General features: G+C 44.7%; 1 protein-coding gene across 1 annotated transcript; it reads right to left on the bottom strand.

Moving 5' to 3' along the window:
• Positions 1-17935: 17935 nt before the first annotated feature.
• LOC133237977 (endogenous retrovirus group 3 member 1 Env polyprotein-like) lies at positions 17936-22198 on the bottom strand. Its single transcript, XM_061400504.1, has 2 exons — positions 21821-22198; positions 17936-19072 (listed from the first exon to the last, which is right to left on the bottom strand). Exon 2 carries the CDS (start codon positions 18953-18955, stop codon positions 18023-18025), a length of 933 nt encoding a protein of 310 aa, XP_061256488.1. The 5' UTR covers positions 18956-19072; positions 21821-22198; the 3' UTR covers positions 17936-18022.
• Between the last annotated feature and the right edge of the window lie 2166 nt (positions 22199-24364).

Genomic DNA, 24364 nt, shown 5'->3' with positions numbered 1-24364 from the left:
CGGTTTGATTCTTTTCTCCATTTCAAAATCAAAGCCAATAGGCACGGTGGGTGTCTTCTCTGGCAGTTTCCTAGGGAAAATGCACCCACTGTAAAAGAATGCCAGAATCCAGTTTCCATGCTTTAAATTTGTAGAGCCCTGCTTCTACTGGATTACATTTCTTGGATTTTGCATTTGTTTCCAACACCTTCACCACCTCTTGCTGCATTTTTTTCCTCTTCTCTGACTTTTGCTTCTCCAGTACTTTTTAGGATCTTCTGTATATGGAAAGAAGAACCTGAAAAAGAATAGATATGCATTTATGCATGACTGAATTAAGTTCCTGTACACTTTATACAAACACAACACAACTCTATTCCAATATAAGATCAAAACAAAATTGCGCAGAAAGAAAAAGAAAAAGAAAGGGACATGAAAAAATGCTGCCGCCTTGTGGCCGTTTTTTGTTGTGGCCATAGCAACAACATGGAAAGCTGTGCTGCAGTTTAGTTCAGTTGCTCAGTCGTGTCCGACTTTTTGCGACCCGATGGACGGCAGCACTCCAGGCTACCAAGTCCATCACCAACTCCTGGAGCTTGCTCAAACTCATGTCCATCAAGTCAGTGATGCCATCCAGCCATCTCATCCTCTTTCGTCCCCTTCTCCACCTGCCTTCAATCTTTCCCAGCATCAGGGTCTTTTCCAATAAGTCAGTTCTTCGTATCAGGTGGCCAAAGTATTCCACTCTAATTGACAATCCATGGACAGGATTTTCCCTGAGGCTCCTGCTTGCCCAAGGAACCAGAGTCGGGCATGAAAAACTGCTGCCACCTTGTGGCTATGTCCAGTAAAATGAAAGTGAAGTCGCTCAGTCGTGCCTGACTCTTTGCGACCCCATGGACTGCAACCCGCCAGGCTCCTTGGTCCATAGGATTTTCCAGGCAACAATACTGGAGTGGGCTGCCATTTCCTTCTCCAGGGGATCTTCCCAACCCAGGGATCGAACCCGGCTCTCCCGCATTATAGGCAGATGCTTTTACCGTCTGAGCCACCAGGGAAGCCTAATTTTATTCAAAAGGCCTGAGAGGCTGTAAATGATTCCCCTCAAGTAACGTCTGTGGAAAAAATCATCGAAAAAGAATTCAAAGCAGGGTTCAAGTCCAAAAGCACTTGGAAACATACTCCACATTGTAAGGCGAGTGCAGAGAAAAAGAGAGCGACCCAGGCAGTCAGGCAAGAAAAGGGAAATTTATTAGAGGGAAAAGAGACGCTGACTGGCCCTTAAGGAGAATCAGTGCCCTCCCTTTCTGACGGAGTCCTTCTTACACCCCACCAATGAAAAATTCTTTGAAGGGATGGTCATGTAGCCAGAGGTCTGGAATCTGGTGGTCTCACAGCTTTGAGAAGATAGACACCAGTGAGACAACAGGATGCCATTTGGGCAATTTGGTCAGTCTCAAGGATAACTGTGATTTATTCTTTGTTTGCGAGGTCGGCATAATGAGCCATCTTATCAATGAGACCCCATGTGAGCCCTATAACACATGACTACCTCCTAAAACGAGGCCAATCAAACCCACCATGAGGAATCACCTTATATTGCTCAGAAAGACCAGGATCAAAAAGATCTACTGAAACTAAGTCCCACAAAGGGCTTAGAGAAAAAGGAATCCTCCTTTCCTCTTCATTGGGATGTAAATGGGTACAGGAAATATGCAAAGCAGCATAGGAATTTCTTAAAAAAAAAAAAAAAAAGTAAGCATAGGATAACCTTCTTTGAAGTGAAAATACCTCCTGCCATATTAATACAGGGCAGGTCACGGCCATCAGCGATTTCTGGCCTCCAAATGTGAATGAGGGTGCTCCTAACTGCGATCCTCCATATGCTGCCAACCCTCAGGGTGACTGCTGAGGAGCTGGGGAATGCAAGAAACAAGGTGAACAGGGACACAGCATTCACACCAGATAGCTGAGATGCAGATGAAAGGAAGAATTCAGTGAGCTCAGAGGCTTGCAACTCGCCATACAGAGCATGCTAAATCCCTTGATTTGATACCTGATCTTTGATATTCAGAATACCTGCTGCCTCTGTTGCAAACTTGCATATAGCCTGACTCCCCCTCCTGCCTCCTTGCAGCACGTTTCTCAGAGCTACTGAGATGCTATCTCCTGGACTCAGAGTCCTAAACATTCCACCAAATAAAATAACTCTCTACTTTCAGGTTGTGACCATAAATTTTAGTCGACACTTCTGATCGAGCTATTCTACTCTCCCACTCCTGGGCTTAGATCCAGAGAAAATCAGAATTCAAGATGACACACACATTCTTGCTTTCAGGGCAGCATGATTTACAAGAGCCAAGGCATTGGAATCAAACCAATTGTCCAGAAGCAGAAATTGAAGTCTAAGAGGTACATCTCTCCACCGGAATCCTGCTAAGTCATAAAACAGCACAGAATAATGCCAGTGGCCACAGCATGAATGGATCCAGAGACTGGGATCCTAAGGGAAGTGAGAGAGGAAAATAGCATAAGATAACCCTGATTGGTGGAATCTAAAAATTCATACAAAGGAACTCATTTACACAAGAGAAATAGTCTCACAGACTTACAAAACCAACTTATGATTCTCAGAAAGAAAATGTTAAGGCAGAACAAATTTCAGGTCTTCCTGAGCAGTATAACCTGTTTCCCCCCCTACCCCACACAGGGAGAAGGTATTTACCTTACTCTTCCCCCACCCAGTATATGTGCTTCATCCAATTGGCAAATGACCTGCGAGACCCCTATCTCGTTCCTTGAACCCTGGGTATAAAAGTGGACTAAGGACCCCTGTTCAGTGTCAGTTCTCCCTTGAGCCCACGCACTGTTCTTTTTTTTTTTTTTTCCTTTTATTTTATTTATTTTTTTAATTTTTTTTAAATTTTATTTTATTTTTAAACTTTACATAATTGTATTAGTTTTGCCAAATATCAAAATGAATCCGCCACAGGTATACATGTGTTCCCCATCCTGAACCCTCCTCCCTCCTCCCTCCCCATACCATCCCTCTGGGTCGTCCCAGCCACGCACTGTTCTGACAGTGTCTCCCACTCTAATAAACCTTAATTCCTTCTCATTCTGCCTCCCATCTGGAAATTCTTTTCCAACCCGCAGACAGACCACGACATACACTTTAATAGATATCAAATGAAGAAGCCAAAAGGACCTACTGAATACCATAGGAAAGGCTAGAAAACACAATGGAAAAGACACCTCATAGGAAAAAAGAACTGGAAAGAGAATAGATGAACGTCTAAGTGGAACTGAATCAAGTTCTTGCACGCTGGAAACAAACAGGACAACACAAATTTACCCCAACATACAATCACAATGAAATTATAGCAGAAAAACAATCAGTGTGAGGCCTGAAGACATGTGGTCGCCTTCTGGCTCTCTGCCATAAAGCTACTTGCAAAGGTGTGCGGATGGGCACTCCATGTTCATAAGGCCTACGGGCAGCCAGTAGGAAATACCTCCCCTGACAAAGTGTCCTAGGGCTGGTCAGTGAAAAGGAAGTCCAACTTGGGCAGACCGTCAAGAAGCCAATTTCAACAGGTAAGTTTCAATCACTCCGTTCTAAACAAGTCCCATGAAAAGTTGTCTCAACATCGCTAAGTGTTTGAAAAATGGAAATCCAAAGTACCACGGGGTATCTATCACCTTACACTAGTCAGAATGGCCATTGTCAGAAACTGAACAGACAGTAAGCTGTGGAGAGGGTGTGGCCAAAAGTGAACTCACCTCCACTGACATTGAGGACGGACCTTAGTAAGAGCAATGATGGACAACAGTGTGGAGGTTCCTCACATCATGAAAAACAGGATGAGATGGGAAGACTAGCTAACACGGTTACGGGAAGCACATGACTGAAACCGCCGACCCTGGCCAGGCCCCATAGTAACCATTTGCATGAGTTGTTTTATGACTGGAGGTCCTGGTAAGGAACAGGGAACTAATAAGCCACCCCCAACCAGGAGAGTTCGGGAAAGGTTAAAAGGAGACACCACTTGTCTGACCACCTCCCAGAATCCCTCTCTCTGGCATCCATCTTGGCTGAACAAGGCGTGCACCACCAGGAAGGACTCTGAGTCAGAATGATTGGCTGAGGACAACACAGAAACTAATCCCATCACCATAAAACCTGAGCCTGCAAGCCATTTGACAGAGCAGTTCTCCTGGGTTCCCTTACCCTACTGCTCTCCACTCGGGGGCCCTTTCCCAATAAAATCTCTTGCTGTGTCAGCACATGTGTCTCCTCGGACAATTCATTTCTGAGTGTTAGGCAAGAGCCCACTTTCGGGCCCTGGAAGGGGTCCCCCTTCCTGCAACAACACCAAAAGAAATTCCAAGTAATGTAAAGTTCCAAGTGTAAGCACGGATCCTAGGAAATTCCAGAGGAATATTTCAGAAGGACACGCTTTGCCATCAATCACATGCACTTCTTAGAATAATGGAAAATAAACCAGAAATAAGAAAATGGGACCTAATTAATCTCAACAGCATTTGCACAGCAAAGGAAATCCAAAAGGAAAGACAAAGACAACACTCAGAATAGGAAAAATATTGTCAGACAAAGATACACAGGATGAATTGGTCTGTGATACACACAAACAGCTCTTGTAGCTTCATCAAAAATACAAATAACCTCCCCGCCAAAAAAAAAAAAAAAAAAGGCAGGGGCTATTGTTTTGTTGAAAGTTTTCACTTTCATTTTTTACTTTTGTCTCAGGTTCAAAGGATTTGGTAACAAAATAGGCCACTTGTTCTATATAAATAAATAATACCAATATTTATTAGAGAATTACCTAGCTGACTCTCAATATACTAACATTAAAAGAAAACAGAAATAAAAACAGCAGAGGCTACATCATCAAATTGGGTTCTGACCAACATTCAGACTCAAATGGCTCTGAGAAGTTCGGTGTCACAGCACATCTGGAGTCCCAATTGGGAAAAGGTCCCAGGCAGTAAATCCACTCTGTGGGTTTGAGTTCAAAGATTGCAGTTCAGGAATCCTGCTGATAATCCCAGGATACAAACTGATATCTTCATCAATCTGTGAGCAAATTGCAGCTCTGATTTCATGTTAATACTGTTTGTTTTGACTTGTAAATGGAATGCTGTTAAGCCTGGGACTTGGTCATCCAGCCCCTCTTTAGGGGCTCAACAATTGCAAGATTTGTCCATTATCTTATCTGTGGTGCCACAAGTCTTGCACTCACAGCAGGCAGTCAGGGCACTCACAGTCAGGGCAGTATCCAGGCAGTTAGAGGCAAGGTCAGAGGACTGCTTCAGCATCAGTCCTTCCAATGAATATTCAGGGCTGATTTCTTTTATTATCGACTGGTTTGATCTTGCTATCCAAAACTCTCAGAGTCTTCCCCAACACCACAGTTAGAAAGCACAAGAACCATGGGACCCTGCACTCTCATGCCTGGGTGTAGATCTGAAGAATACCAAAATGTTAAAAGACACCCGCACCCTTACAATCATGGCCACAGTAGATACAATAGCCAAGACACGAAAGCAACCCAAATGTAGAAGGACAGATGAATGAATAAAGAAGATGGGGTACATAAACACAGTGCAATATTGCTTAGCCATGAAGAAGGATGTAATAATGACATTGGCAGCCACAGGGAGCAGAGTAGAGCTGATCAAGCTAAGTGAAGCAAGAAAGACAAGGAAAGACTAGTATCATATGATATCACTTCAAGGAAGAATCTGAAAATGGATACAAATGAACTTCTTTTCCAAAGAGAAACAGTCTCACAGACCTGGAAAAGAGATTTATGGTTACCAAGAAAAAAAGCTGGGGGTGGGGGGGCAGGAAGAAATTAGCTGGTTCAGATTAATATATGTGCACTCAGATCAGATCAGATCAGATCAGATCAGTTGCTCAGTCATGTCCGACTCTTTGTGACCCCATGAATTGCAGCACGCCAGGCCTCCCTGTCCATCACCAACTCCCGGAGTTCACTGAGACTCACGTCCATCGAGTCAGTGATGCCATCCAGCCATCTCATCCTCTGTCGTCCCCTTCTCTTCTTGCCCCCAATCCCTCCCAGCATCAGAGTCTTTTCCAATGAGTCAACTCTTCACATCAGGTGGCCAAAGTACTGGAGTTTCAGCTTTAGCATCATTCCTTCCAAAGAAATCCCAGGGCTGATCTCCTTCAGAATGGACTGGTTGGATCTCCTTGCAGTCCAAGGGACTCTCAAGAGTCTTCTCCAACACCACAGTTCAAAAGCATGAATTCTTCGGCGCTCAGCCTTCTTCACAGTCCAACTCTCACATCCATACATGACCACTGGAAAAACCATACTATTTATGAAACAATCCACAAGGACCCACTGTATAGCACAAGGCACACTACTCAATACTCTATAACCTGTATAAGAAAAGAACCCAAAAAAGAATATAAACACCAATGTACAAGTGAATATACCTGCTGTATAGCTAGCTAGCTAAGTCACTTCAGTTGTGTCTGACTCTTTATGGCCCCACAGACTGTAGCCCACCAGGCTCCACTGTCTGTGGGATTCTCCAGGCAAGAATACTGGAATGGGTTGCCATACCCCACTCCAGGGGATATTCCTGACCCAGGGACCGAATCTGCATTTCTTATGTCTCCTGCATTGGCAGGTGGGTTCTTTACCACTAGTACCTCCTGGGAAGCCACATGGTTGCTGTATATCAGGGGAAAAACCCACAACATTGTGATCACATACATGTGGTGGTGGTTTACTCACCAAGCCCATCTGGTTCCTCTGTCCATGGGATTTCCAAGGCAAGAACACTGGAGTGTGTGGATATTTCCTTCTCCAGGGTATCTTTCTACCTTGGGTTCAAACCCATGTCTCCTGGCTTTGCAGACAAATTCTTTACCACTGAGTCACCAGAGATGCCCTAAATTACATATATACTACAATTCAAATTATATCTTTAAAAAATTAGAAGACAAAAAAGCTGTGTACAGAAACTGTAAGATACTGATAAAAGACCTCAAAGACAACATAAAAAGATGGAGAGATATTCCATGTTCCAGGGTTGGAAGAATCAATATTGTGAAAATGAGTATATTATCAAATGCAATCTACAGAGTCAATGCAATCCCTGTCAAATTACCACGGCATTTTTCACAGAACTAGAGCAAGCATTTTCACAATTTGTATGGAAACACAAAAGACCCCAAAGAGCAAAGCAATCTTGAGAAAGAAGAATGGAGCTGGAGGAATCAACCCTCATGAATTTAGACTATATTACAAAGCTATAAAGCTAGTGAAGGTGATGGAATTCCAGTTGAGCTCTTTCAAATCCTGAAAGATGATGCTGTGAAAGTGCTGCACTCAATATGCCAGCACATTTGGAAAACTCAGCAGTGGCCACAGGACTGGAAAAGGTCAGTTTTCATTCCAATCCCAAAGAAAGGCAATGCCAAAGAATGCTCAAACTACCGCACAATTGCACTCATCTCACACGCTAGTAAAGTAATGCTCAAAATTCTCCAAGCCAGGTTCAGCAATACATGAACTGTGAACTTCCAGATGTTCAAGCTGGTTTTAGAAAAGGCAGAGGAACCAGAGATCAAATTGCCAACATCCACTGGATCATGGAAAAAGCAAGAGAGTTCCAGAAAAACATCTATTTCTGCTGTATTGACTATGCCAAAGTCTTTGACTGTGTGGATCACAATAAACTGTGGAAATTCTGAAAGAGATGGGAATACCAGAGCACCTGACCTGCCTCTTGAGAAACCTATATGCAGGTCAGGAAGCAACAGTTAGAACTGGACATGGAACAACAGACTGGTTCCAAATAGGAAAAGGAATACATCAAAGCTGTATATTGTCACCCTGCTTATTTAACTTATTTGCAGAGTACATCATGAGAAATGCTGGGCTGGAAGAAGCACAAGCTGGAATCAAGATTGCCAGGAGAAATATCAATAACCTCAGATATGCAGATGACACCACCCTTATGGCAGAAAGTGAAGAGGAACTCAAAAGCCTCTTGATGAAAGTGAAAGTGGAGAGTGAAAAAGTTGGCTTAAAGCTCAACATTCAGAAAACAAAGATCATGGCATCTGGTCCCATCACTTCATGACAAATAGAGGGGAAACAGTGGAAACAGTGTCAGACTTTAGTTTTCTGGGGTCCAAAATCACCGCAGATGGTGATTGCAGCCATGAAATTAAAAGACGCTTACTCCTTGGAAGGAAAGTTATGACCAACCTAGATAGCATATTCAAAAACAGAGACATTACTTTGCCAACAAAGGTCTGTCTAGTCAAGGCTATGGTTTTCCAGTGGTCATGTATGGATGTGAGAGTTGGACGGTGAAGAAAGCTGAGCGCTGAAGAATTGATGCTTTTGAACTGTGGTGTTAGAGAAGACTCTTGAGAGTCCCTTGGACTGCAAGGAGATCCAACCAGTCCATTCTAAAGGAGGTCAGCCCTGGGTGTTCTTTGGACTGATGCTAAAGCTGAAACTCCAGTACTTTGGCCACCTCATGGGAAGAGTTGACTCATTGGTAAAGACTCTGATGCTGGGAGGGATTGGGGGCAGGAGGAAAAGGGGACAGAGGATGAGATGGCTGGATGGCATCACCGACTCAATGGACGTGAGTTTGAGTGAGCTCCAGGAGTTGGTGATGGACAGGGAGGCCTGGCGTGCTGCTATTCATGGGGTTGCAAAGAGTCGGACGTGACTGAGCGACTGAACTGAACTGAACTGACAAAGCTATAATCATCAACATAGTATGGTACTGGCACAAAAACAGAAATATAGACCAATGGAACAAGCTCAAAAGCCTAGAGATTAACCCATTCACCTATGAGCACCTTGCCTTTGACAAAGGAGGCAAGAATATACAATGGGGTAAAGATAGCCTCTTCAATAAGTGGTGATGGGAAAACTGGATAGCTGCATGTAAAAAAATGAAATTAGAACACTTCCTAATACCATACTCAAAGAGAAACTCAGAATGGATTAAAGACCTAAGTGTAAGACCAGAAACTATAAAACTCTGAGAGGAAAATATAGGCAGAACACTCTATGACATAAATCACAGCAAGATCCTCTATGACCCACCTTCTAAAATAATGAAAATAAAAACAAAAATAAACAAGTGGGACCTAATTAAACTTAAAAGCTTTTGCACAGCAAAGAAATCTATAAACAAGGTGAAAAGACAATCCTTAGAATGAGAGAAAATAATAGCAAATGAAACAGCTAACAAAGGATTACTTTCCAAAGTATACAAACAGCTTATGTAACTCAATATCAGAAAAACAACCCAATCAAAAAGTGGGCAGAAGACCTAAACAGACATTTCTCTGATAAAGACATACTGATGGCCACAAACACATGAAAAGATGCTCAATATCACTCATTATTAGAGAAATGCAAAACAAAACTAAAATGAGATATCACCTCTTACCAGGCAAAATGGCCATCATCAAAAAAATCTAAAAACAATAGATGCTGGAGAGGGGATGGAGAAAAGGGAACCCTTTTGCACTGTTGGTGGGAATATAAATTGAGACAGCCACTATGGAAGACAGTATGGAGATTCCTTAAAAAAACTAGAAATAAAACTACCTTATGCCCCAACAATCCCACTACTGGGCATATACCTTGAGAAAACCAAAATTGAAAAAGACACATGTATCCCAGTGTTCATTGCAGCACAGTTTACAATAGCTAGGACATGGAAGCAACCTAGATGTCTATTGACAGATGAATGATTAAAGAAGCTATGGTACATATATACAATTAAATATTACTCAGATATAAAAAGGAACACATTTGAGTCAGTGCTAATGATGTGGATGAAAATAGAGCCTATTATGCAGAATGAAGTATGTCAGAAAGAGAAAAATAAATATCATATATTAATGCATACATATGGAATCTAGAAAGATGGTACTGATGAATCTATTAGCAGGGCAGCACTGGAGATGCAGCCATAGAGGACAGATTTATGGACATGGTGGGTAGGAAGGAGAATGCGGGACTAACGGAGAGAGTAGCATGGAAACATGTACACTAACATATGTAAAATAGATGGCCAGGGGGAATTTGCTGTATGACTCAGGGAACTAAAACCAGGGCTCTGTGACAACCCAGAGGAGTGGGATGGGGTGGTAGGTGGGAGGGAAGCTCAAGAGGTAGGGGACATATGTATACCTATGACTGATCCATGTTGATGTATGGCAGAAACCATCATAATATTGTAATTATCCTTCAATTAGAAATAAACAAATTAAGAAAAAATCATATCTTAAAAAAGTGGAAAAGAAATGCTGACTCCATTCCCCTCAGGTATGGTGACCAGTGTTGATCTGACATCCCCGGAGCCTGAGTAGGCTTGGGTCTCAATCCTGCAGTGTCCTGGATCTGAGGGAGCTTGAGAGGATGTGCCAGACAATGAGCCTCCCTTGGTTGGACCTGGACTTCTGTTGCCCTTTGCATAAGTCCATGATCACCGGATCCGGGGTGGGGAGTGTCCTGCAGTGAAACCAAGCATATTGTACCCAAAGGATACTGAACCTCTGAGATGAAACAGCTTTGAAAAGTCCCCTGGGTGCCAAGTCCCTGGTGGTGAAATTCCCACCTCCAGCCTCATTCTTTATGGGTTGCCCCACCTACGAATCACATCACCTTCCACAGAAAAGTGTTGAAGGACCTGGGATACGTCCAGGGGATAAAAGGTAAGAGGGAGATGTCATGAAACACAAGACCAGGGGATAAAATGTAAGGGGGAAGGTGTTTCTTCTGGAACGGTCTCATCTGCGTGACAATCCAGGAGAAGGGCTTTCTTACAGGCTCTGATTGCCTAAGCAACCAGAGTTGGGCAGGAAAAAATGCTGCTGCTGTCCATTTCCCATAACAACAACTTCAAAGCCAGTGCTGATGGCCTCTGAATATCCACAATGCCTGTGGGGCTGAAAAACACCTGACCACAGGTGATCTCATAGCTGCTGCTAAGTCACTTCAGTCGTGTCCGACTCTGTGCGACCCCATAGATGGCAGCCCACCAGGCTCCGCCGTCCCTGGGATTTTCCAGGCAAGAACACTGGAGTGGGTTGCCATTTCCTTCTCCAATGCATGAAAGTGAAAAGTGAAAGTGAAGTCACTCAGTCGTGTCCGACTCCTAGTGACCCCATGGGACTGCAGCCCACTAGGCTCCTCTGTCCATGGGAGTTTCCAGGCAAGAGTACTGGAGTGGGGTGCCAGGGCCTTCTCCAAGGGAACCATCAAAAATAGAATTCAAAACAGGACCGATGTTCAAGAAGCAAATTTCAACAGGTAAACTGTACTCGCACTGTATAAGATCAAAAAGTACATGGAAACACACTCAACATGACTAATTATCAAATCAATGCAAATCAAAACAACACTGAGGAATCACTACACCACGGTCAGAATGGCCATCATCAGAAAGATCCACAAAAATTAAATGCTGCAGAGCTTGGAGACAAAAGGGAATCTTCCTACACTCTTGGTGGGGGTGTAAATGTGTGTAGCCACTATGGAAAATAGCATGGAGGTTCCTTACAAATTCAACACACAGGTACCACATGATCCCACAATCCCACTCCTGAGCTCAAAATCAAAGAAAATAAAAATTTGAAATAACTTGTGCACCCTATTTTCTACTAAACACTATTTAGTAGAGCCAAGACAGACAATCAACCAGCATGTACAGAGACTGACAAAGGAAAACTAAGTGGGATCCAAGACACTGGAATACTCCTCAGCCAAAAACCAAAATGAAATAATGCCATCGGCAGAAGAGTAGATGGACCAAGACATTGTCATACACAGGGAAGTAAATCAGAGAGAGAGAAAAAGATATCATAAGGTATCACTCACAGGTGGAATCTATCAATCTATACAAAACAGACTCACAAGCTTCAAAAACCAATTTATGCTTATCAAAAAGAAGTTAGGAAGAGTGATAAATTAAGACTCTTGCATTAACCAATACACACTAATATATATCCAATAGATAATCAAAACGGAGAAGGCAGTGGCACCCCACTCCAGTACTCTTGCCTGGAAAATCCCATGGATGGAGGAGCCTGGTGGGCTGCAGTCCATGGGGTCGCTAAGAGTCGGACACAACTGGGCGACTTCACTTTCACTTTTCACTTTCATGCATTGGAGAAGGAAATGGCAACCCACTCCAGTGTTCTTGCCTGGAGAATCCCAGGGACCGGGGAGCCTGGTGGGCTGCTGTCTACAGGGTCACACAGAGTTGGACACGACTGAAGTGACTCAGCAGCAGCAGCAGCAGCAGATAATCAGAAAAGACATACTGAGTTGCACAGGGAATCCTACTCAAAGCACCACAGTAACCTATATAGGAAAACAACCCAGATGAAGAATAGATACATGGCTATGTATTTCTGAATCAAGTTCCTAGATACCTAAAACAAAGACAACATCAGAAATCTATGCTACCACAATACACAATAAAAATGAAAAATACAACCACAAAAAAGTAGGGCAAGAAGAAACGCTGTTGCCTTGTGGCCATTTTCTGTAACAACGACCGAAAACTGGGCTGATAGGCATTTAATATTCACAAGGCCCGTGGGGCTATCCGTAAAAAACACCTGCCTTCAGGGAGTGTCCTAGGCATGGTCATCAGAAAAGGACTCAAATCAGGGAGATGTTCAAGAAGCATGCTTCACTCACACCCATTCAAAAAATGACGTGGAGAAAATGTCCCTATTGATAAATACAGAGAACTGCAAATCTAAACGACACCGAGGTATCACCGCACACGGTTCAGAATGGCCGTTGGTGAAAACCCTAGAAATGATAAGTGCTGGAGAGTGTGTGGAGAAAGGGGAACCCTCCTACACGGATGCTGGCAATATAAATTGAGAACAGCCACTCCGGAGGACACTGTGGATCTTCCTTACACAATGAAAAGGACAATGAAATTAGAATACTCCTAACACCATACACAAAAATAAACTCCAAACAGTTTAAAAATCTGAACAAAAGGACAGGTACTATATAACTCTTGAGAAAAATATAGGCAGAATACACTGTTTCATAAACCTCAGCAAGTTGTTCTTCATCCATCACTTACACTGCTACTGCTAAGTCGCTTCAGTCGTGTCCGACTCTGTGCGACCCCATAGACGGCAGCCCACCAGGCTCCCCTGTCCCTGGGGTTCTCCAGGCAAGAACACTGGAGTGGGTTGCCATTTCCTTCTCCAATGCGTGAAAATGAAGAGTGAAAGTGAAGTCGCTCAGTCGTGTCCGACTCTTAGCGACCCCATGGACTGCAGCCCACCAGGCTCCTCCATCCATGGGATTTCCCAGGCAAGAGTACTGGAGTGGGGTGCCATTGCCTTCTCCACCACTTACACTAATGAAAAATAAAACAAAAATAAATGGGACCTAATTAACCTTAACAGGATTTGCATTGCAAAGGAAAGCCTAACCGAAAGAAAAAGACAGCCTTCAGAGTGGGAAAAAATGGTTTGCAAACGAAATAGATTTCACTCCAAAATGTAGAAATAGCTCATGCAGCTCAATATAAAAAACAGACATAAATAACTCAATTAAAAAAATTGAACCAAAGATCTCAATGGACATTTCTTTGAATAAGGTAGACACAAGACCATAAAACATATGAAAAGATACATCACAAATTATAAGAGAAAGGCAGATCAAGTCCAATGTGATATCACCTCAAACCAGTCAGAATGAGTTAGGAGACAGGTAGGCTCTAGGTTTGACATTTACAACTGGCCTCTTGTTTACATTACACTGGGCACGAAGAAGCAGGCTGAAGGCTGCATACTTAGAATTGTTAACATTTCCCGAGACAAGAGACAGGTGGGCTCCAGGTAAGGTATTTACAATCAGCCTCCTGTTTGCCCTCCAAAATGGAAGTAACAACAAACAGGGTAAATACCAGTGTTTGCTTTTGTAAAGACGTTAAGGTAATAGTCATGGCAGTAGTCAAGGCAAGGAAAAGAGGGGACAAAACCCCCTGTGAGTAAAGGATTAGTGGATCTCCCTCCCTCCTCTTTTTGGAAAAGGGAGACCCTACACATGCACAGAAAAGCTCCTTGTGGGTCAAAAGTCAAGGAATAATGCCAGGCCATAATGAATCTTCGGAGAAGGCAATGGCACCCCACTCCAGTACTCTTGCCTAGAAAATCCCACGGATGGAGGAGCTTGGTAAGCTGCAGTCCACGGGGTCGCTAAGAGTTGGACACGACTGAGCGACTTCACTTTCACTTTTCACTTTCATGCATTGGAGAAGGAAATGGCAACCCATTCCAGTGTTCTTGCCTGGAGAATCCCAGGGATGGGGGAGCCTGGTGGCTGCCTTCTATGGGGTCACACAGAGTCAGACACGACTTAAGCGATTTAGCAGCAGCAGTAGCAGCAGCATAATGAATCTTGCTCCTCCCAGAAGCCTTCATTTCTAGATCGGTCTTGACTGAGCGGTGCATGCGTGCACACCCAGGGGAGGGTCCCAGGATAGGTCAGGTATGGAAAAAGAAACAAGATAATTGGCCTGAAGGAAGACAGAGACCTGGAAGAACTGCCCTATATAAATGACTTGACTTCCTCTTTACTGCACTCCTCACTGGGTTGGGGGGGACACCCATACCCTTTCTCCCTTTCTCTCTGGTGTGCATCTCTGCCTTGCTTCTGTCTTAATTAAACAAACAGTTTTTCTATGTGCTCTCCCACTTGTTGCTGTGCTATGTCTCTAATAATAAACTTTGTACCCGCATTTATAGTTTCTGCCTCTGTGACAAATGCACTTTTCACTGAGGGCAAAGATCCAGGGAAAAATAGTTTGTAGCATCTAACCCTTGCTGGTCTGGTGGCTAGGATTCCTGGTTCTCATCCAGGCTTCCCAGGTTCAAATCCTGGGCAGCGAATTAAGATCTCCCTGCTGCATCACCAAGATCAAGAATGGCTATCTCAAAAAATCTCCAACAATAAATCCTAAAGTGGGTATGGAGAGAGGGGAACTCTTCCTCACTGTTGTTGAAAATGTAAATCAGAACATCCACTAGGGAGAATAGTATGAAGTTTCCTTAAAGAACTAAACATACAAGTTCATGGGATAGCAACCCTATGTCTGGTTCTGGATCCTGAGGACACCAAAGTTTTAAAGGACACCTGCAATGGCATCCCACTCCAGTACTCTTGCCTGGCAAATCCCATGGATGGAGGAGCCTGGTGGGCTGCAGTCCATGGGGTGCCTAGGAGTCGGACACGACTGAGCGACTTCACTTTCACTTTTCTCTTTTCTCTTTTATGCACTGGAGAAGGAAATGGCAACCCACTCCAGCATTCTTGCCTGGAGAATCCCAGGGCCGGGGGAGCCTGGTGGGAGGCCGTCTATGGGGTCACACAGAGTCGGACACGACTGAAGCGACTTAGCAGCAGCAGCACCTCTGCAATCACGGCCACACTGGGTACAGTAGCCAAGGCACAGAAGCAACCCAAGTGTGAAAGGACAGATGAATGGATAAAGAAATAAGTACAGAGACACAAGGCAATATTATTCAACCATCAAGAAGGATGAAATAAGGCCATTTGTAGTCACAAAGATGAAAATAAAGGTGATCATGCTAAGCGAAGTAGAAAGACAGGAAAAGACCAGGATTATATGATACCACCTCTGCTACTGCTAAGTCGCTTCAGTTGTGTCTGACTCTGTGCGATCCCATAGACGGCAGTCCACCAGGCTCCCCCTCTCCAGGCAAGAACACTGGAGTGGGTTGCCATCTCTAGGTGGAATCAAAAATGGATACAAATGAACATCTTTTCTAAAGAGAAACAGCCTCACAGACATAGAAAAGAAACTTACGGTTACCAAGAAGGAAAGGGGGTGGGGAGAAATTAGCTGGTTCATGAACACACTCCTAATAATAAAATAATCTAGAAGGACCCACTGTATAGCATGTGGACCCCTATTCAACACTCTGCAATAACCTATATGGGAAAAGCACCCCAAAAGAACATACAGATGTCTATACATAAGTGAATAAGTGAAAATTGCTCAGTCATGTCCTACTCTAGGCGATCTCATGGGCTGCAACTTGTCAGGCTCCCCTGTCTGTGGAATTCTCCAAGCAAGAACACTGGTGTGGGTTGCCATTTCCTTCTCCAATAAGTGAATAAAGTTGCTGTCCTGTTGGGGAAAAAATATCTACAACATCATAAATCACTTATATCCCCCAGTTCAAATGATACAATTAAAAAAAAAAAAAAGAAATGGAAATGCTGACTCTAGTCCCCTCAGACATGGTGGCCTAGGCTGGCGGTGTTGCAGAAGTTGGACCGTTGAGAAACCAAGCATCACACTCAGAGGGTTGGAGAACTCAGGTTTATTGAGCCTGTGGTCCCAGATGAGCTAATGCTCTGAAGTTCTGAGGCCCCGCGTTCAGGGTAAGCCTTATTCTTATAGGGTCAGTACACACAAGAACAGTTGACGCTGGTTGATTGGTTACCTGGATGCTATGGGCTATGGGCAGTTACAGAGTGTGGGAGCTGCTACAGGTTACATGCAGGGAATTTGCAAACAGAAACTCATAGAAGCAGGAACAGAACATTCCATTCTTATCAAAACATCTTATGGTTACAGTTGATTGCTAGGTCATCTTGTTCCTATCTTGGTGCAGTAAGCATATCTTACAGAAGCATAATGAGCATGAAGTTATTTCTAGCTGAGGGTAAGTTTTCAGTTTTCCTCTTCTGGCCCCCCTCTTGATGCCCCTTAAATCTTATAAGGCATCAGCTGCTTGATCTTCTTGGCCCAGGAGCTGATAACCTCTCAGGGCTAGGAGGTGTGTGGTAGCCCTCCTGTCTGTGGCGGCTTCAGCTAGGCTGGAAACCATCCTCATGAATAATGGCAAGGGGCAAGGGAAGAGGACGCAGGTCCCAAGGTCCTCCTTGGGACTACCCACACTGGAGTTTTGAATCCTCCTAGATAAGAAAACCATCCCGGAAATAGCTCTCTGGGATTCCATCCCTTCCAAGTCTGGACTGGGACAAGAACTATTTTAGCCATTTCCCTGGTTATGTCTTCTATAACCTTGCCTTTATCATCTATCTGTAGACAATAGTTGCTAAGACTGAACTTCCCACAGACACCCCCCTCTGCAGCAAGTAATCTAGGACCAGGTGATTCTGAGAGATAGCTTTATGCATCTTGGTTTGTTGTTCTGCCAATAAATTAAGAGCCTTGGCCGTTTCACTAGTAATGATCTCAACCACTGCCTAGAATCAGATAATTCTGTTAACCATGTAAATTGGGCTTTGGTAGCCCCAGAACCCATCTTATGCCCAAATGGCTGGCCTGCAGTATTGGATTATGCATTCAGGAGGCCATTCATCATCTTTCCAGTTTCCAATCTGTAGAGACCTGCACTTTTTGGGGAGGCCTGTGTCTTTATAAACTGGGACTCCCAGTGATTCACCTTGGGGTAGGGGAAGTAGGAAAAAGGAGGGATGGACAGTCCCCAATATCCATGCCCCTGAAGTTGGCTGGCAAAACTGAATATGTGTTAACCACACAAATCCAAAAAAATCCTTCTGGAGCAGACCAACGGCCTTCAGTGGACAAGTCATCCCAGCTGGTCTTTAAATCAGGGAAGCTTGCTAGAGGGTGAAGATTAGGCTCTGTATAGTTTGGGCTTCCCCACCAATCAGAAGTGTGAGTAATTGCATTATAATATTTTTTGGCCAAGACAAGAGAGGTTTCCTACCAGAACGTTGAATAATGGGCCCCACTGCCCCTGAGTTGTTGAAGGGTCTCTGCAGGTCTAATTCTTTAGCTTCCTAGGCCCATGGTTCTCCTGTATTAATTCCGCCCCCCGCCCCCCCCCCCCCCCCACATAGCAAGAATGGTTACATAGCAAGAAGAAACCAGTAATGTCTGGGCTATTTTTAATAACAGATTTTTAAGATTTTAAGATTTTTAAGATTTTAAGAACAGATTTTTAGTTTTGACTGAAATTGTAGGGGGGACCACTTTCTATCTCTTCATGAAAAGAATGGAAGACCTTGTGTAAAGAAGTCTGCTGTGGAACAGAAATACGGCGGAACTCTAACACAGTTCCTGGGTCAGCACCTGTCCCATAGATATAAATACCGATTTTGACACCATTTTTCCATTTTGAGTCTCTGGGGTTGAAGATAGTGAAATTGACAGGATTACATGTCCCTCGTTTACAACTGGGGCTCACAGTTCCCTTTTGAAGGCCAGCTATCTTGCTTTTATCTCCCCAGGTTGCCCACATGACACAGCTCCAGTAAGGGCAGTAAAACCAGCGGTCACCATAGCAGTAGGAGCCGGGGGATGCTAATGGACACATATATTTGTCATTGTGTGTGTATGTCTGTTCCCATGATAAGCTCCCGCAATTTGTAACATTCTTGGGATTTTTGTCAATAGCAGAGCATACATCAAAGTATACCGACACTGGAAGGTCTAAATTTTCAATTCGTGTCTGGTTAATCAGAATCCCTCCTTCTTGGTGCCTAACCTCTAACTGATCTTCAGTGGGGAGGGACAGGTGGTTAAAACAAATTTGTCTGTTTTCTTGTAGACAAATAGAATAGGTTGTTTTATTATGTACACAGGTTCCTTGGACCTCTCCTTCACAGGAGAAGTGAATATAGTAAAACAAGGTCCAAGTGACCCCCTGACCTGATCTAGTCATGCGTATGCATGGAGTACATGAGGGGTCTATTTTACTTTCTAATGCACTACAGCTCAGCAGGATATAAACCGCTATTACACTAAACATTTGAGTGCACTTAATAAACCCATTCCTTTTGGGTAGATTATAGCCAAAGCAACCCCTCGTGTTTGACCCACAGAAAACATCAAGGCCAGTGGTGCAACCAGTCCCTACTGGGCAGGGTGCCATTGTAACCCTGACTCTCAGATGTCCCTCGTTGAATTCCTCAAGCTTCTGCCATGCGTGGACCAGCCAGCCCTGGAGTGACTGGAGCAGGGCTGAAGATCTTGGGCAGGATTCAGGTGCCTATGAAAGAAAACCAGAAGCGTCTGGTTCAGATGAGCCTCAGCAGTCCAGGTTTCTTGCCCTTCTAAAGGTGCTGTTCTCTTCACCCGGCTTTGGTAAATCCACGGGATGACACCTGTGACCTTAACAGCAGTAGGGGTCACCAGGACGACCCTATGAAGGCCTGTCCAGACTGGCTGAAGTGATTCCTTTTCCCAGTCTTTAACCCATACCTCATCTCCTGATGGATAGGGATGAACCCAATTGCCCAAAGGAATGGAAATCCTTCCTAAGGTTTCTCAAGGGATATGGTGGAAGACTTTTCCCAGGGTCTGGACGTGTCAGGACATCTCAAGGTCAGCTAGTTGTTGGGGTCTCCCTTGAGCTTCCCTATCACTGGGGGTGGTCTCCCATATAAGATCTCAAAGGGAGAAGAGCCTGAGGCCCTCAAGGTGCACCAGGCTCAAGCCAGGGGTAGGGGTAGCATGTCAACCCAAGGTAACTGGGTAGCGGAGCTTAGCTAACATAGTCTTGAGGGTCCAGTTCATGCACTCAGCTCTCCCTGAGCTTTGTGGCCTGTAAGCGGTATGGAGTTTTCAGTGTGGAGCTTTCATTTGACTCTCAGTGTCTTGAACAAAGTGTGGTTTATCTCAGACACAAAGGCTGGCTCGTTGTCAGACCCTATGGAGAGGGGTAACCCTGGCCTGTTGTCAGACCCTATGGAGAGGGGTAGCCCATATCTCAGGATTGTGTCTCTTAGTAGGGCCTGGCAACCTCTTGTGCCCATTCAGTGTGTGTGGGAGGGGTAGACCTCACCCCATCCTGAGTAGGTGAAGACCACCACAAGTAAACATGTATAGCCCCTGCGAGGCTTGACTTCAGTAGAGTCCATTTCTGATGATGCCTGTGACTGTGCCCAGGGAAGATGAATGGCTCTCTATTCTTCAGGAAGAGAGCAAACAAATCCAACCAGCCTGCTAAAAGAGTTCCCTGCTGTCTGGGCAGAAAAGGGGTCCCCAGGTTTGGCCAAAAACCATGCACCCATCATGGTGGATCTGAGGCCAGGGGCCACTTCTGTCAGACAGAGGCAATATCTAGTACCACAGAAAGCACACCTGGGAATTTGGGACCAAGCCTATGCAATGCTGAACTTCTGATTGAGTGTCAGGTTCCCTGGATCACTCTGCTGCTACCAGTCAAGAAGCCTGGAGGGAATGACTATCGCCCCATCCAGGACCTCTGCACCATCAACGCAGTAATCCCTATCCATCCAGTGGTCCTGAACTGAACCCAAGGAGGTAGCTGATTGGCAATTTGCAACCAGGAATCTATGTGTGGAAATCGGTCTGGGTGCCTGGGGGTCCCTGTCACCACTCAGTATACAGCTCTGACTATAGGAAGGTCTAGAGCACCATTTGCAGGCCATCTCACCCTGAAGGTGGGCCATTCTGACTCACACAGGGTGCGGAGCTTTCTCAAGGTCATCTTAACCCCATCTTAACCCTGAGGTCATCTTAACCTGATGGGGTTAAGGAAAAACCCTTCTTAAAAATTTTATCATACAGTATAAAACAATTGGCTTAGAGGAGCTTCCCCCCATATTGACAAATGTAATCCACCTCTTTGGCTAGGAAGGAAAGGGGGACACACAGGAAGGGCCTCATCTAAGGGAGACCTAGGTAGCACTGATGTCACCAGTCCTGGAAGGCCCAGTATTCCCAGATAGCACAATTATATGCCTCTTTGAAGATGGCCCTGATCGCTAAATGCCTCAGGGAGACAGGACCCAAAGGAGGTGGTCCCTTGTAATGGGATTCACAGAGGAATAATTTCAGGTGGGGCTCCAGAGGGGATCTGGGGTGACTGACCCTCTCGAGGGTGCTAAGCTGGCAGAGAGAGCAGTACACGTACTCCTCGCCTAAGCGGAGGGCCTGAAATCCTTGGGGAATCAGGGGATTATGAAAGAAAAGGTGACAGAGGAAGGCAGCCTTATAATGAAAATCCAAAAGTATGCAGGAGCATGTCAGAGTTGCCACTCCACATGGGCTGGCTCAGGGGACCAAGAGAGAGGGAGGTACAGATCTGTTTGGCAAAAGGGACAAGTTTTTCAAGAAAACCCCAATTTCTCAATAAGTCAGCTCAAAGAGTCAACTGATGGAAGGGGAGAGTGAGCCTTAAAAATTTTAAGAAAGTAATTTTGGCAGAGGGCCCTAGGGCAAAAGGACCATTTGGACATATGCAACTTCTAAATCAAATCAGTAACCAATTGTTCCCCTCCCTGTGTATCCTGCCCTGTGTTGGTGGCACGAAGACAAATAAGGGTGGGTGCCCCCTCAAAAGAGGAGACCATTCAGGTGCCCACCTGGCCACGTTCCCGTGGGGAACTTAGGTATCTCTTAGCCTTGGTGGGTCAGTATAAGCCCCTCACCAGGATCTGACTTGCAGGAAGGGACTGGGTCCCCCAGAGACAGACACCACTCTGAGCCGTATGATGTTACCACGGAACTGCAGGTTAGGGCCCACTCAGACTCTGTAGCCACGACGGCCATGGAGCCACACAATCGCCCTGGAGCAAGGGCGAACCAGAGTGTTCACTCACACACATGTTCAGTTCAGAGTTTATCACAGTGCCTCTCCACTCTGGAAAGGCCCCTAACTGGTGGTCTTCTTACTGAAGACCGTAGGAGGTGATCAAATTCCTCTTCCATCCAGAGACAGGTCTTGGCTGGGTAGTGTGCCCCAGGGCCTTACCTTATCCTGTGGCCTTACCTGGCTAGTTGGTCTGCCCCTCCAATGAGTCTGGTCAGGGTTCAGCTGTTTGGAAAGTCAGAACACCAGTCTCAAAGAGAACCCAGAAAACCGTCAGGTGGCGTGCCGCCTTGGTCGTCTCAGAGTTCCTCTGCTCTGGCCTGGCTGAGCCACCGGTCTGGCAGCTCAAGGGGCTGGTGTGGTTGGAATCTCACTGAGGCCTCCAGAAATACTGCAGGAGTTGGACCGTCGAGAACCCAAGCACCACTCTTGGAGGGTTGGAGAACTCAGGTTTATTGAGCTGGTGGTCCCAGATGAGCTAACACTCTGAAGTTCTGGGGCCCTGAGCTCAGGGCGAGCTTTACTTTTATAGGGTCAGTATACACAAGTACAGCTGGTTGATTGGTTACCTGGTTGCTATCGGCTATGAGCAGTTACAGAGCACAGGAATTGGTATGGCTTACATGCAGGGAATTTCCAGACAGAAACTCACAGAAGCAGGAACAGAACATTCCATGCTTATCAGAGTATCTTATGGTTACATATGGGCTTCCCTCGGAGAAGGCAGTGGCACCCCACTCCAGTACTCTTGCCTGGAAAATCCCATGAACAGAGAAGCCTGGTAGACTACGGTCCATGGGATCACAAAGAGTCGGATATGACTGAGAGACTTCACTTTCTTTCTTTCTATGGTTACATATAGTTGATTGCTAGATCATCTTGTTCCTTGCTCAGCGCAGCAAGCATCTTACAGAAGCAGAACGAGCATGAAATTATTTCTAGTTGAGTGTAAGTTTGAAATTTTCCTCTTCGGTGTCACATCCCTGGAACCTGTGCAGACTTGTGTCCCAGGGCTGGAGTATCTTGGATCTGAGGGGGCTAGTGAGATGTGCCTGGCAATGAGCCCTCTACCAAAACACCTGGAGACTCTCCAGCTTCAAGGGTTGGGTGAGGTCCTCCTGCAGCCAACCCAAGCCTACTGCACCCAAAGGATGCTGGAATTTGGGGATGGAAGAGCTTTGAAAAGTCCTCGGGGCTCCAAGGCTCTTGGTGGTGGAGATCCCAACTCCAACCTGGTTCCTGGGGGTCACCCCACCTGCAGATGACATCACCCTCTGCAGAGTGAAGTTGCAGGAATTAGCACATGTCTGGGAAATAAAGGTTAAGGGACAAGAAATCAAGAGACACAATTCACCCTGGCTGTCTGTTACTTCTGCCACATTCTGCTCAAATTGACAATCCAGGAGCAAGGATTTCCCTTAGGCTCTGGTTGCCTAAGTCACAAGAGTTGGGCAGGAAGAAATGCTGCTGCTTTGTCGCCATTTCCTATAACAACTTTAAAACTGGTGCTAGTGATCTCTGAATGTTCACAAGGCATGTGGGACTGGAAAGGACACCTGCCCTCAATAAAATCCTTGGGGTAAATCACCAAAAAAGGAATCCAAAACTGGGTCGATGTTCAAGAAGCCAATTTCAACAGTAAACTATACTCACATGTATTAGATCAAAAAGCACATGGAAACATACTCCACATGACAAATTATCAAATCAATGCAAATCAAAACAACACTGAGGAATCACCTCACCATGGTCAGAATGGCCATCATCAGAAAGAGCCACAAAGATTAAATGCTGCAGAGCTTGGAAACAAAAGGGAATCTTCCTACGCTCTTGGTGGGGGTGTAAATGGGTTCAGTCACTATGGAAAAGAGCAAGGAGGTTCCTTAAAAAACTCAACACACAGGCACTATGTGATCCAGCAATCCCATTCTTGGGCTCAGATATGGAAAAAATCATAATTTGAAATGACTTGTGCACCCCTATATTCAGACCAGCACTATTTACTAGGGCCGAGATAGAGAATCAACCAAGGCCAGAGACTGAAAAATGAAGACTAAGTGAGACAAATAGACACTGGAATACTCCTCACTCATAAAATAGAATTAAATAATGCCATTGACAGTAGCAAAGATGGACAAAGATATTACCATGTGCAGTGAAGTAAAACAGAGAAAGAGAGAGAAATATCATCAGATATCACCTACCAGTGGAATCTGTCCATTTATACCAATGAACTACTATACAAAACAGAAACAGACTTACAAACTTCACAAACCAACTTATGATTACCAAAAAAAAAGAAAATTAGAAGGAAAATTCAGACTTTTGCATTATCACATACACACTGATATGTATCCATTAGATAGATAATCAGAAAGGACATACTGAGTTGCACAGAGAATGCTACTGAACACAATTTTCAGAGCAAGAATAGATATACATCTATACATATCTGAATAAAGCTCTTTGACACCTAAGAAACGCATTGGAAATCCGATCTTTTCCAGTCCTGTGGCCACTGCTGAGTTTTCCCAATTTGCTGACATATTGACTGCAGCACTTTCACAGCATCATCTTTAAGGATAGAAACAGTTCAATTGGAATTCCATCACCTCCACTAGCTTTTTGTTCGTAGTGATGCTTCCTAAGGCCCCCTTGACTTCACACCCAGGATGTCTTGCTCTAGGTGAATGATCACACAATCATGGATATCTGGGCCATTAA

Source organism: Bos javanicus, chromosome 25 (genome assembly GCF_032452875.1).
Source record: "Bos javanicus breed banteng chromosome 25, ARS-OSU_banteng_1.0, whole genome shotgun sequence".
NCBI lineage: Eukaryota > Metazoa > Chordata > Mammalia > Artiodactyla > Bovidae > Bos > Bos javanicus.
Note: the sequence above shows the minus strand (reverse complement) of the source record. Positions and strands in the feature narration are given on the sequence as shown.

Coding starts and splice junctions, on each gene's coding strand:
- LOC133237977 (XM_061400504.1), bottom strand. CDS start 18,955: ATGGCACCCTGCCCAGTAGGGACTGGTTGCACCACTGGCCTTGATGTT.